The following is a 14,376-nucleotide window of genomic DNA, read 5'->3' as shown; positions in this document are numbered from 1 at the left end:
AGAGAGTGTGAATTAACAAAGGACCAGAACTCCTTTCAAAGAACAGAGAAAGAGAGAAAGAGTAGAGAGATGTCAGGTTTGTAAAGAAAAGAACAAAAGTGATTACCCTAAGACTTAAGCATGAATGATAACTAGGTGGAGAGAGAGAGAAGGAGAAAAAGAAATACTAGGAAAAACAAAGTAAAATACATTATAAATACTGAAAACATCTGCTTGCATGAACACTGCAAGTTACAGTGTTGGTTGCCATTTCCAGACATTAACAAAAACAGTACTAACAATAGTTTTATAAAGATCAAAGATAATTTGTAAACTTCAGTATAGCTTAACTGTCAAAGAGAAAGTGCCTCCCGTAATAATTTAGAACCATTGGATTCCTTGTGTTTCAGTGTTCGGTCCACACCTCTGTTGCTAGCTGCGAGTTCTGGAGGACTCTCTGCCGTGAAATGTTTGATCAAACTCGGAGCGGACATTTCCCGGCTGGACGGGGAAGGGAACGGAATGGTCAATCTCGCTGCCATGAGATTCCACACTAACGTCTTGGAGTATCTCATTGAGTGGGGCCACCAGAAAGCCCCTGTGTGGAAGATTCTTGTTAGTAAGTACTTTAATGTCAGCTTGTCAGTCGTCAGAGTGCAGGGAGGAAAAATACTATGTTGATTACAATTTCTGATTCCTATTTGATAGAAATGCTGACTGATCCAGAAGTGGAAAAGAAGGACAGTGCTGTCAAATGTCTGGAGGTCTTGTCTACGTCAAAACCGGAGCACTGGAAATCCATTCTGGAAGCAGGTGAAAACATACTTATATGAATTTAATTTTAAGGTTTAATCTGTGTCACTCTGTATTCTAGAAAATAAATATATGTCATCTTCATAGAGAGATCCATTCTAAAAGCAGATTAATCATACTAAGTCTTGGATGCATGAATGTAATTTTAGGTTTAGTCTGTTTCGCTTTCTGTTTTTGAAAAAGATTCCAAATGTCATCCTCATAGAAAGATCCATACCTTGTATATAAGTATATATAATTTAAACTTTAATCCACATCTTTATTTGTTGGACTGTAGGGGGTATCCCAGCCTTGGTGACCTTGCTGAGTTCAGACAATGAAGTCCTCCAATCAGTGGCCGCCTCCGTCATCGTCAACATCTCGGAACATGCGGAGGTTCGTCATGCTCTGACGGCTGCCAAAGCTGCCCCAATTCTGATCCAGCTGCTCAACTCTCCAGACGATAACATTCAGTCTCGCGTGGCCATAATCCTGTCGGACATTGCCAGTGTCCAAGGAAACCAGTCGCTTATTGCGGACGAAGGCGGGATTCCCCCGCTGATTCATCTTATGGACTCTGAGCTGGAGGAAGTCCTGATAAACACTGTCAATGCCGTCCGTGTTCTCTGTGCAGGAAATCCCCCCAATCAGGACGCGGTGGCGGAAAACGGAGGAATCGCATTTCTTCGCGAGTTTCTGACATTGGATTCAGGTATGTGTTGAGATTAGAATGGCTATTTTAGAAACCAAGTTACTATAAAACTTTAAATTTTGAATGGGATACACTAATCATGCCAGCATTTGTTTCATGTTTTATCATAATTCTCAAAAACATAGCATATTTTAATATTTTTCTCCTTTTAATGTTAAACCGTTTATCAAAGAATTACCATCATTCATTCATAATTCATTCAAAACATTTTTTATTTTGCTTTATCAAAGAATTATTAATATTAATGTTTTTGAAACCTTTCTTAGAGAAATTAAAAGCGGCAACAGCAGCATGTATTGCGGCGATCTCTTCAGGAAATAAAAAGAACCAGGACGCTCTGTTAGAGGCGGGAGCTTTAGAGTGAGTACATTTATTTGTCGAATTAGAAAACTGTCTGGATGCTGCAAAGTGCTGGTCATTACAATTCCAGCTGTTGAGTAGTTGGCAGGACTTAAACAGGGGACATTAGAAGGGATGGGTGGTCATGGCCATTTTTAGACCAAATTGATCTTCTTTAGAAAGAGAGCTTAATATAAAGATACATGAAAATATTCAAATTTTAAAACTAAAATATTAAGAATTTTCTGTAACAAAATGATAGTTTATGGATATAAAAATTGTAATATATAAAATTTATAAATTAAGGTCGTTAACAGCTTCCTTAAAATTCCCAGCAGACTTATAATTAAGACCTTCTACTTGATTATTTTACTAAGTAATTTAACGCTGGACAGGGGTTGATTCAGAAATGACTACCAATTAGATTATTTCAGATTGACCTTGAAGGGTCTATGGCAATCACCCTTGTACAAAAGACAAAAACGTTAATAAAAAAGAGTAACACAAAATTTTACTACATATTTTGGATTTTATTCATGTATAGTTTTACTGCTTTGCATGATGTAAGATCATCAAGATGAATGTTTATTTTTTTAATGCCCATATTGATCTGTAAAAAATGCATTTAAGCCAAGATCTTTAATAAAAACACACAATAGTTTAGCTAAAAAATTAATTAGTTGGAGATCTATCACTTCTTATGGAAAGAGGCCCCAAGATTGCTGAGCTTGTGGACAATGTGGGTCTCCTCAGTGTAGACCATGTACCCATTCCTGGTCTGCTGTGTACCCCTGATGCTGTACTGTGTTATCACTTGGTCCTGAGGACCCCTTGTGCTTCGAACCACTTCCTCACTGTAACCAGTAACTTTAGAGGAACCAGTTTTATTGGCAGTGAGCTTAGCTTTGGTTTCTTTTTGTTCAACCTGCATTGGTTTATCCTGCATTGATTTTTCTTCTGTTGATTTTTCCCCTATCGGTTTATCCGGACAGTGTATGGAACGGTTCTGTATTGATTTTCCCACCTTGCCCTGAAAAAGTTTTTCCTGTTTTAATTTCTCTAACAATGTTTTGTCTGGAATAAAACACTGAGCTTCTGAAGTGTTGAATCCTTGTTTTTCTGCTTTTGAACCAATTGATAATTCACTGACAGAAAAACTTCCTAACTGTTCATTTGCCTTAACTTCTGAATCCATCATTTGGGAAAGGCCTGCTTGTTTCCTAATGTAGTTTCTCTTTTGCAAAATGTCTGCAAATTCATGCCCTCGATGTGTACCACTGGAGATGCATTTGGGACAGACAGCAGTGTCACAGTTCTGACAGTAAAGCTGACAGTGTTTGTCTGCGTGTAGTGAGCACGGTGGATACCGAAGCTTTCTGCTTTCTGTGTATGGCACCACTTGGTGAGGTTTGGAAGAGTCTGAACAGCACCCCCTGGTGACACAGTTGTTACAGAGTCTTGATTGACAGGTGTCACAATGGCTCTCCACCGATGGAGATTCACACTGGTCACACCGAAGGACATCTTGGGCACGGCATTGTGGGTCCATCACAGTGACCATGAACTGACTATAGAATACAATAGACACACGCAGTTTATCAATGATCATGAATATCAAAAAAATTATTAATAAATTACAATAAAACACTTTCAAATCAGTTAACTAGATCCTCAAGAATTCACGGTTGCATTTTGCAAGTTTATGGTTAAATGCTAAGTGTTCTAGAAAAGTATCATTCAACAGGTTCATTTAACATTGTGACACATATTTCTTATTCTCTAGCATTCTCTCTCTTCTTACACAATCATTCATTCATTCTCTCTCCTAACTCATTCTCTCTTATTTCTAAATACTTTTAAATACTCTCTCTCTCTCATTTTATATCTGTGAGATATGCACATAGTGACATACTTATATCTGATATTTAATTTACTTGTCTCACCTGTGAACTATGAATCGAAGTGGTCACGTTTTGATCCAGTATCCAACACAAAGGGCATACAAGTGCCTCATGAACCTGTTAAATTAATCTGGTACATACAAAATAATGCAGTAATATAAATGTCCCTGGATCTTTGTAGGCAAAGCTATTTCTACACAGAGTATGCTATCACGTGATTTAAATCCCAACTTTCAGAGCTTGAAAGGGAATTTTTAAATAGATATAAGGAATTTTTAATGCTAGTAAGTCATGTAATAGATGATCTGAATTTAAATATACCAAAGACTTGTTATAGTTTTGGTCTCTTCATTTAATGGTCAGTTTAATTACAAGTGAGATTCTTAGGCAAGGTGTCACAAAAAAATAAGACAGTACTTTCAGTCCTTTGATTTTTACTTTAAAATGAATTATATTTCATATAAATATATATCTCATATACATGTATATAGATATGAGACTAATGTTTAGATTTTACTAGGAAGAAACATTGATCAATTTGATTTCTTTAATTTCTATTAAAGTTACAAGATTATTGATTCAGAAATTGATAAACAATCAAGAAGTGTACTGAATTTTCTTCACAATTCCATTCAAGTATTCAGTCACATAGAGGTAGTCTCTAGAGTCCACATATAGACCATGCAGCCAGTGCAGGTCACAGTTATCTATGTAACCAAGGAACTGCCCATTCTTGTTCAGAATATGAATGTTTAAATTGTCTGCACACGCAACCAAGATCCGATTTTGACTGTCGGTATCAATTCCGCGAGGATTAAATCTCTTCTTGTCCGTGAGAGGATGACCCTTGTAGCGAAACTGGAATTTCCCAAATTGATCAACCACGGTCACACATGCAAAGTCATAACAGTTGTCGGACACACAGATATCAAGATTTCCATTCTCTGCAATAAAATGGTGGTATCCACCAGATGAATAGAGAGGCTTGCCCCGGTCATCCACTTGAATTGCTTGTTTTTCTGTGGATCCGCAGTAACGGACAACCTTTGTAGGTTCAGTGTTGTAATCAGCGTGGTCCATGACGACCAAGAGGTCGTCAGCAGAGGTGGAGCAGACATAGCGGGGCAGCCATTTCTTAAGCTTTACCAGCTTCTCGATTTTCTTCTTCTTCACTATGTTCACCGTTCTTTCATCAACATCAGTAAAGACGAGATATCCCTTCTTTGTCACTGTGATATCACAGGGCAGTGTCTTACACTTTGTAGTGATGGTCATCGTCTGTTCCCTAGCTACTGCGTTGAATCGCCTTATGGTCTTATCATCTTCGAATGTCCAGATGTCATCACCAAAGCAAGCCACGCCATAAACACAAGAAATGCTGGCTCGGTACTTGTAGGTTACCCTTGGCTTGTCCAGAAGGTGTTTGACAGGAACCACAGATTCTGCTTCTGATGTCTCCATTGATAATTCCGACTGAAGAGAACTCTGCTTTTCTTTGTCTGCAGTATTCGGTGAGGCTGCTGTAGCCCCTAACTGGCCTGCATCTTTGTTTAAGATGTCAACAATGGGGTGGCCGAGATGTGTACCAGTAGAAATGCATGTGGAACAGACAGCAGTGTCACATTTCTGACAGTGAAGCTGACAGTGTTTGTCAGCATGTTGTGAACACTTTGGATACCTGGGAACAGTGATTCTCTCCCTGAGTGGTACCACTTGGTGAGGTAAGGAGGAGTCTGAGCAGCGCCCCCTGGTGACACAGTCGTTACAGAGTCTTGATTGACAAGTGTCACAGTGGCTCTCCACCGATGGAGATTCACACTGGTCACACCGGAGGACATCTTGGGCACAGAGCCGAGGGTCCATCACTAGAAATCTAGAATTCAATACAAGAAAATGACAATTTAACTCCAATGAAATATGTATGATTATTATAACATTCATTAAATCATATACAGAGAAATCTACAGTATATTTCATATTACCTGCCTCAAAAATGGCCCTATACACATGTTTACAAACCTTAGTAGATCTATGCTTCCTCAACTACAAGTAATTGTCATGATCTTTAATCTTAAGTTAAACCCTTTTAGACTTGTATTTATTGTCATATCCTGATGGCAAACTATTTATACACTGAACCGTCACATGATTTAAATCCCCAGAGCTTTCGACTGTAGAAATAAAAATTAGATGATTTGGTCGATTGGTCATTTAAATCTTGAACTGTACCAAGAGGTCACAAGCTAAATAATTTGTAATACATGTACAGTGTACTAACTATGTACATGTAGTTGGGGTCATGGAAAATATACATGGGGAAACCTTGCTTTAATCTGATTACAGGTAGCACAATAATACCTATATGGGTATAGCTCAGATTGTTTGTGAACCAAAGGAACAGGGTTCAGTCCAAATATGAAGCATCCATTTAAGTTTACATTTATGATACCACTTATTAAAACCCAATTAAATTTGGAAAAGTTATTTATTCAACCTGATAGAGCAAACAGTTCTAATTTTGGCTGGTAGTGGATTAATATATACACACACACACATACAATTTATTTTCGTATTTTACAGGCCCTTGGTGGATATAATTAATGGAACAGCTAATGAGACGGTGCGGGTGAAGTGTGCTAATGCCATCGAGGCGCTGGCCCAGGATAACCTTGCCTGCCAACAGACCTTCCTCCGAATTAAGGCCCCCACTGCTCTCAAAAAACTCCTCAAGGTATTTAGATATTATTGAAGAGGCTTGGTGGTCAACATATCACCATAGCCATCAGCTCCACCATAAATTTTTAGATATAATTTTTGAAAGTATGAATTAGGCCAAAATAAAACCTATCTATTGTTTGTTTGGAATTGCCTCCTACCTCATCAAAATACCCCGCTGATAAAATTTTATTAGCAAAAAATAAAAGAACTGGTTTTTTTTACATGGAGATTTTTATTTTTTACCATTTTTAAATTAGTTAAACTTCAAGTTTGAAAAAAAACATCCCTTCTTCTCCTGGACATAAAAACCTCCAGGCAGCTATTCCAAACAAACATTTTTTTTAAGGATGAACTTTTTGTATTTAGTAAAGAACAGTTGATTATTAAGCATTAAAATTTGAATGCTTATCCCATATAAGGAATAAGGAATCATTCTTTGAGTAATATGAGGTGATAATTTTGGTCGGGGCGTGATCAAATCCAATAAAGCCCAAAGGGCTTTATGATAGATTTGATCACGCCTGACCGAAATTATCACCTCATAATATTCAAAGAATGATTCCTTATTACTTATATTTATATAATTTTAAGCCATCGTACAATTAAATATTTAAATATAAATAAGCAAACCCCGCTGGCGCCTCAATTTGGCGTCATTTGTATTATGGGTTATATAGTACAAAATCGATACGTAGTGTTATCACAGGCAAAGACACTGGAAAATGTAAATATATCTTTTTAAAGTGCTCTCCATCTAAAGGAGAACAATATAACCTAAAAAAGACCAAGACCATCCAGATCTCTTAACTGTACAATAAACATATGTCACACCTTAGTTATTAAGACATCTACGTTGTTTTACCTTCACATTCCCCACAGAACTTTAATGTATCGGTGAAGGAACATGGGGCCAAGGCACTCTGGGCTTTGGCGGGCAGCACCACTTCCCAGCAGAAGTACATCGCCGAGAAAACCAGCATCCCCGACATCTGTAGCATGCTACTGGAGGACACAGAGAAACTGCTGCAAGTCGGTCAGTATTATATTTTTAATTACATCATATAATAATCTTGTGTCAAAATTAGGGTCAAGGTCAGATCAAAGAAAACCAGCTGTAGCATATTGTTGAAGGACACATTAGAACTAGCTGCTGCAGTTTGATTAGACTCAAGCAAACATGACAGGGTTAAAACTAAAGGTCAAGGTCAGATTGCCAATAAATAAAACTCATCTGAATTCTTGTTCCCAAGCAAGCAATTGATCTGTCCAAATTGATAAATATTTGGGGGAAAATTAGATTGTATAATTTATGAAAGTCTTAGAATTGCATTTTAGATAATTCATCTTACTTCAAGGATAAAGTAAGTTAACAAATAACTGCTCATCTGTACAGCAAATTTGTTTTAAACAAACTGTCCGAATTGAGGAATATTTGTGGTTTAGTTCTTTATCAATAAATTCTATCAAATTAAAAAAAAACCTTCACTACCTGTATCTAACTTCATGGATGAATGCTAGGATAATTAAGTTATGTTCATCTTTGTTCCAAAATTTAAGTAAACGTGCTTACATTTCTGTATGTATTGCAGGCTGCATGATGTCGATAGCCTTGGGGAGAGAGAACATCGAGAACCAGATCAAACTAGCTCAGACAGAGGCTTTCAATCAACTCGTCCGTCTGCTGCGGACTCACAAAGACTCGCCTCAAGTCATACTCATGGTCATCCAGGTGCTTGGAATTCTGTGTGTGGGTCAGTGCAATATAATGAATGAACTTTTCACTGTTGATCAAAAATTTAATCAAGTAGCACCTTTTCTATCTTTGCTTCATTATTGATAAAAAAAATAAATGGATTCACAAACATTTGATGTCGAATGTATTTCATAATCAAAGTGCACTAGTGACCAAAAAATCCGATTTTAATTATTTTCATTTAAACATTACAAATATTACTTTTTACAAAGAATATCAAATGAAAAACCTGATTGTTCATTTCCAGGGGTTGCATATTGTAACAACAAAGTAACACAGAGAAAAATAGCAGAAGAAGGGGCTATCCCGACCCTGGTGACCTACTTAAATCAGCCTCCTTCAGAAGAGGTCCAGGTGGAAGTTGCCATAGCGCTGGGGTGCATTGTCCTTAGCAACACTCGTAACCAGGAACTACTTCAAGAAGAACCAGGATTTAACTTTGACGTGCTACTGGATTTGTTGAAGTCAAAGAGTGAAGCAAGTTGTTTTTTTTTTCTATGCAGAGAGAGATGAAATTCATAGATAGTCAAAATGTCTCTGTCAAAATGTAGTGATGCTTGAATGGTTGTACCAAGATTAACCGCTTAATATCCTGTAGTCTGTTACTGACTGTTAGCGTTAATGTCACCATGCAAGTTTCATGACCGTCAATTACTCTTGAAAATTTGAATGATTAAGAAGCAGACAAAATCCACTTCAGCTATGTCTTTTAGAAAATTTAATCCTACTCACTTGTCAAATGATCATCATCATTCCAGAAAACCTGGCTTTATCATATATATGATTTAAAAAAAATATATATATGAACTAAAACATAAATATGGTCTTGGCATTCATTTATTGGGTCATGATTCTAAAAAAACCTTTTTACCAAATGTTTTTTAAAAGAATTTGCAGATGATGTAGCCTCTATGATATTCCTATTCTTTGACAGGCTATCCGACTCCGAGCAGGCATGGCCCTGACCATCTTCGCGTTTAACAATACTCCGCAACAGTACGCCATCAGAGAGGCAGGCGGCATAAAATACTCTGTCTTCGAACCTTTCCTCAACTCCAGCATAGAATATGATGTCTGTTACGCTGCGTTTCAGGTTACTTTTCCAACTACATCTTATTTGTTGTACATATTTAAAGCAATATGAGCTGCAATTTTCATGTTGAATTTTTTTTTTAAGAAAATGTTATTTTCTACTAAAATGACAATAAGTATCATAGTTTTTAAATTTCTGTGAGCTCTGTTTTTGTGGGAAAAGCCATTAAGAAGTCATAATTGGAGCAAAATTGAATTCATGTCATCCTGTACAAAAATTGATCTGCTATATATCCCTTATAAGTGAAATCTTTCTCCTAACAAAAAAATCTTATTTATCATGAAAGTTTAAGTTACAGGCAGACTTATCACACTAGCAGGTTTTTTGCAGCAAAATAAAATTCTGAAAAATACAGCTCATATTGCTTTAATATTACTAATAATTTTCTTATAATTAATATAAATAATTAGAAACTTTAAAAAGTAGCTATATATTAATACCCGGTAGGTTGATTTCAGGTTATACCTTTAGCTCTTACCTAACTAATGCCTAGGCTTGAACTTGATTTTAGATTGAGATGTCTATAAAAGAGGGGTTATTTAATACCATAACACAGATTCAGGTACTTGAAATTTACATCTTGGTTGTTACTTGATTTCAGATTGTGGTGCTTGCGCGGGTGATAGTCGATCAGGACCAAGTGATGTTGACGGCTCGCGGTGTCACGCTGCTCGTAGAGAAGCTCCACTCCACCGAGGACAATGTGATCGTACTCGCCGCGAGTCTCCTATCGAGTCTCGCTCACACGCGGGCAGGAATCCCTGATGCCATGGTAACCACAGGCGCCATCGATGTGTTAGTGGAAAAACTCTCCTCACGGAATGACCAAGTTCGGAGTGCATGTGCGGTTGCCCTTGGTTACTTGACTTTCAACAGGACTGCTGCGAGGATTTTGTTCAGTGCTTGTCGAAACACTCCTGGATTGTACAAAAAGCTCGACGAAAACATTGGGAAAAATGCCAAAATTAGTCAGGAGTTTGTGCAGGATTTCAAACGAGCAAAGATTGTTGGATTGCCGTCTCAATGGTTTGTAATGTATTCCTGTCTATGCTTGCACTCCTCTATTTGGATCGGTAACTACATGTATAGCTCTACGAAAATTCCTGATTTAGATTTATTGTTGCCATGATCACAAACATGCACCAGTGTATTTTAGTCTGTGTTTAAAATCTAAATCTTAATCATTCTCCTAATCAATTAAGCTACTCTACCTCTAACACATTACATGTTTATTCGAGTTTATACACAATTTATGTTTGTCAAAAAGTCATTTTCCATTTAACAGTGTGTATGACTACGTGTCCCACTATATGTTATCAAAACCTTTGTTTTCGTCTGTTTTTGTCTGTTGTGTAACCTTTGACCTTTGTTTTAGCCTTGAGATTAATGGTGGACCTCCAGTAATTCCTCCCAGCAGAAACAGTAAGTAACAGTTACCTCCCTTAATGTTTACACTTGTATTTGAATCTGTTACATGGTTTTTTGCATAGAAAGACATTATTTACCAAGTTTAAAGCACAGAAGAAATCTGGCAGAAAAATAAGGACAACAAAAAGATTATTAAAAGTTGTTCAGTCTCCTTTGCATCATGTCTAATACGCTTACACATTTACCGAAGTTAAATGTTAAATATTTTTATATTTTTGCCATATTGGAAACTAAAAAAATTTTCTTCATGGCTATATATATATATATATATATATATATATATATATATATATATATATATATATATATATATATATATATATATATTTGGAGGGGGTTATTTATAATTCTTGGTCCAAGTCTTTTATTTACCCTAATTTATTATTTTTTTTGACCTAATAAATTTTCTTGGTCTAATTTATCAATCTTGACCTAATTGCTTAATCAATTTTTTGTTAGGTATGAGACCGATGACTGGTACGACAAGTCGAGCTACCACCGCCCAAGCTACAAGCCGAGCGAAATCAGCTCCGGGGAAGAGATCGCCGCCGAGATCATCCCCTAACCCCAGCGTGGTTGTTGTAAGTACCCCTGACAACAGTCGCCCCTCAACGGCCTCACCCCTCAGGATCCACCCCAGCTCTCTGTTCCGACCTGCCTCCTCCCCCCACACCAGAAAAGGGGCGCAGTCACCCCCAGATGCAACCTTCAAAACGCGATTATCTTCGTGGAAGGAAGAAATCTGATGAAAATGTTTCAGAGTTTTTTGTATTAAATGAAATGTAATTCATTTCTGTGTGTTAAATACCCCTAAATTGAATAAGTCTATAAAATTATTATTTTTTTAAAATAAAAACACTGTCTCAGGAATTAAAGTTAATTGACTTTTAATAGGACACTGTTTCCTATTATTACTATACTTTAACGCTTAATTTATCTAGAGATGTCTAGAAATTTGTTTGCAGTCTTAAATGAAGAATTCAATTTTCATTTTGAATTCAAGAACAATTACTTATGAAAATTATTGTATATGTTTAAAATATTGTAGATGTATGATGTAATATATACTAGTAGTGCAATCAGTCATGCAATTCATTATTTTGCTCCCTTCAATCATTATGACCCCTGACACATGCATTTCATACTTCATACAAAATTTTGATTGCATAACTTTAAAGTTATTTAGATGATGTCTGTTGTTAATTCTTTACAGATTCCTGTTTTTTCTGTATTTTCAGAGTTTTAATGTAGAAAAGAAATTGAGTAAGCAATCTACAATGGCATAAGGTTTCCAAGAAACAATGAAATATAATGTCTCATAATTTCAGTCAGTTAAAACACTGATTTAGAGAATGATTTTAAATGAATGCTGTATTGCATTTAAGAATCTTAGAAGAATTCATTCAGGACTAAATGTGCTAAATTTCACAATAAGAAAACCAGATGATTATTAAATACATGCGCAACTTAAAGCAAGTCCTGATTCTATGGTAAAAAGGAAAAACAATGGGGGAACATAAAAACAAACCAAGCTACAGATTCAGTGTGTATATAGTTATGTAAGAAAATCCATTTTATGTTTCCTTGGGAATTTTATGCCACATCTTGTATCTTTTGTACGCATCATGTTTAAGCCAGACACCTTTTACTTAAGTCAATTTTTTAATGCATGCACAATTTTGATTTTTTTTTTTGACACTTTTGTTCACAAAAATAGATTTAAATTTTTTGTTCTCAATCAATTTGATATTCAATTTTTGTAATTAAACTATCACAAACACAGTCACCTTGAAAGTTAATGCAAAGTTTAATTTACTTATATTTAAAAAGGACATCCAAGTTACAACACATATTGTAAACCTGTTGCTACAATTGACCCTCGCTAGCAGCTTTCTTCAGCTTAACACTGCATTTGTTGCTAAACGTACTGTATTTCCCGCAAAAATGTAATACAAAGCATGCCTGTATGTAATTTCAGTGATTCAATAAATTGAAGAAATTAGACCAAAGTAATATGATATTAAACACTGTTTGTTAAAATTGTTATTATGTATTGAACCTCATGTATTTCTACATGTTGTGCCGTGGGCTATGAGTGAGTGAGTGTTAAATGTTGCAGAGATACATCTTCATATCAGTGTACTTTGGAATCATTAGAATTTGTGGTGGCTCAATTTTAGTGGTAATCGAGGGTAAACCCCACCCACCCCCACATGTCTGAAAGATCACAGTTTTCTTACTGAAACTGGCAACCGACGCATCCACAAAATTACATCACCACAGAATATTGAAGTACCGGGCCCACATTCCATGGAAATTAGCTCCCACAAATTTAAAAAATTTCACGTTTTTCATATTTATACTTCGATTTCTTAATTGGATTCATACTAGTCTTGATATCGAAAGAAATAATTATGCATTTGGGCCAATGATCAAAGCGTTAATAATATAATTTCATCTAACAATCCACTATCAAGTTTTTTTTTTTTTAATGTTCAAAGTACATCATGTTTAATATACAAAGAATGAAATAGATTTCATACAGACCAATGTATTTGTATTATTTTGATCTCTGTGTGTATTCATCATATATCGTCCAACGTGTATAATAATGCACAGCGAGCCCATTTTGATATAATATCAGCCATGGAATAATTGGAAACACAGAATTTTATCTTATTTGCCTCAACTATTTCTAAAACAATGTTTAATTTAAAGGCCAACAAAATATCATGAAACATGATATTATATGATGATCATTAATTGACGATCAGACTTTAAACATAATTATATGTGCACATTTTTTCATAATTAGCATACATAATTGTTAAATGATTTATTTTTTAAAGAAAATTATATTTTGCAGGGTCAAAATACTTTCTGCATAGGTTTCAAGAGTAATGAATATCAATGTTTGCATTCTTTTTGAAAGCTTTACTGTATAGTAACCCATTTACATATACAATGCCATGTAGATACATGTATATAAGATTTTAAACTAGTCTGTATGTAATGTATATATTATTTGTGATTATATTGAATGCATTACATGTAATTGTTTCAAGTACTGTATGTTATTTCATTAATAAGTCTAGTTTTTTCTACTGTGATAAAGTGCTATTCTTTTAAGATACACTTAATTTATATGCATTGTTTTTATTATTGCACAGATTTTTTTGTGATTTTTATTTATTCTTTTATGTCAGACATATTTTGATGCCTTCGCTTAATGCTTTGTTATGAACCATTTCATATGTACTGTAATAAAAGATTTAAAAAAGAAAGACAACTCTTCCTTTTTCTTGTAACTTAATCATAGATTAATATTTGGTTGCCAAGTGTTTATGATCAACTTCACTCCTCTGCAGAGAATGTTGTAGAGTAGCAGATGATATATTGACTGACAGTCACACACATCTGTGAACCCGGTGACATACCCATTGGCTAAAATGGGTTTTTTTTTTCTCATATTGAAGTAGTATATTTGCTAGAATATTATACATTGTATTTCTGAAGAATATGCTAGTTTTTGCTTGTTTCAGAAATCTATAACATTATTTAAAAGGTAGATTAATGAGGGAATTCGAGTTCTGTTAGTCTCCAGCAGAAAAACCACACAGGGAATCTGATTCAAATAACTATTGCTCTATGCGCACTAAAG

At 35.5% G+C, this 14,376-nt stretch overlaps 3 protein-coding genes across 7 annotated transcripts in view; 1 reads left to right on the top strand and 2 right to left on the bottom strand.

Annotated features, from left to right (window-relative positions):
• The window catches only part of LOC128164098 (ankyrin and armadillo repeat-containing protein-like), a 31,622-nt gene extending 17,605 nt beyond the window's left edge, over nucleotides 1–14,017 (top strand). For 2 of the 4 annotated variants that reach the window (XM_052827829.1, XM_052827830.1), the window contains exons 12-23: nucleotides 390–598; nucleotides 688–792; nucleotides 1,070–1,483; nucleotides 1,750–1,843; nucleotides 6,304–6,454; nucleotides 7,321–7,474; nucleotides 8,031–8,192; nucleotides 8,442–8,671; nucleotides 9,129–9,287; nucleotides 9,889–10,313; nucleotides 10,663–10,709; nucleotides 11,175–14,017. In XM_052827829.1, the coding sequence (XP_052683789.1) occupies nucleotides 390–598; nucleotides 688–792; nucleotides 1,070–1,483; nucleotides 1,750–1,843; nucleotides 6,304–6,454; nucleotides 7,321–7,474; nucleotides 8,031–8,192; nucleotides 8,442–8,671; nucleotides 9,129–9,287; nucleotides 9,889–10,313; nucleotides 10,663–10,709; nucleotides 11,175–11,461 (2,437 nt within the window). In that variant the 3' untranslated portion in view covers nucleotides 11,462–14,017. The remainder of the gene's footprint in view (nucleotides 1–389; nucleotides 599–687; nucleotides 793–1,069; nucleotides 1,484–1,749; nucleotides 1,844–6,303; nucleotides 6,455–7,320; nucleotides 7,475–8,030; nucleotides 8,193–8,441; nucleotides 8,672–9,128; nucleotides 9,288–9,888; nucleotides 10,314–10,662; nucleotides 10,710–11,174) is intronic. The other 2 variants (XM_052827832.1, XM_052827831.1) reach the window with 2 other exon arrangements.
• On the bottom strand, nucleotides 2,410–4,013 carry LOC128164120 (E3 ubiquitin-protein ligase TRIM71-like). The gene is made up of 2 exons (XM_052827866.1): nucleotides 3,766–4,013; nucleotides 2,410–3,390 (listed from the first exon to the last, which is right to left on the bottom strand). Exon 2 carries the CDS (start codon nucleotides 3,381–3,383, stop codon nucleotides 2,514–2,516), a length of 870 nt encoding a protein of 289 aa, XP_052683826.1. The 5' UTR covers nucleotides 3,384–3,390; nucleotides 3,766–4,013; the 3' UTR covers nucleotides 2,410–2,513.
• Nucleotides 4,072–6,182, bottom strand: LOC128164113 (uncharacterized). 2 transcript variants are annotated; one of them, XM_052827861.1, is made up of 2 exons: nucleotides 5,743–6,182; nucleotides 4,072–5,596 (listed from the first exon to the last, which is right to left on the bottom strand). In XM_052827861.1, exon 2 carries the CDS (start codon nucleotides 5,584–5,586, stop codon nucleotides 4,321–4,323), a length of 1,266 nt encoding a protein of 421 aa, XP_052683821.1. In that variant the 5' UTR covers nucleotides 5,587–5,596; nucleotides 5,743–6,182; the 3' UTR covers nucleotides 4,072–4,320. The 2 variants fall into 2 exon arrangements, with proteins under 2 accessions (XP_052683821.1, XP_052683820.1); XM_052827860.1 differs by having other exon boundaries at nucleotides 5,706–6,181.
• Nucleotides 14,018–14,376: the final 359 nt, after the last annotated feature.

Source organism: Crassostrea angulata, chromosome 9, assembly GCF_025612915.1.
Source record: "Crassostrea angulata isolate pt1a10 chromosome 9, ASM2561291v2, whole genome shotgun sequence".
NCBI classification, from domain to species: Eukaryota; Metazoa; Mollusca; class Bivalvia; order Ostreida; family Ostreidae; genus Magallana; species Magallana angulata.
Note: the sequence above shows the minus strand (reverse complement) of the source record. Positions and strands in the feature narration are given on the sequence as shown.

Coding starts and splice junctions, on each gene's coding strand:
- LOC128164120 (XM_052827866.1), bottom strand. CDS start 3,383: ATGGTCACTGTGATGGACCCACAATGCCGTGCCCAAGATGTCCTTCGG.
- LOC128164113 (XM_052827861.1), bottom strand. CDS start 5,586: ATGGACCCTCGGCTCTGTGCCCAAGATGTCCTCCGGTGTGACCAGTGT.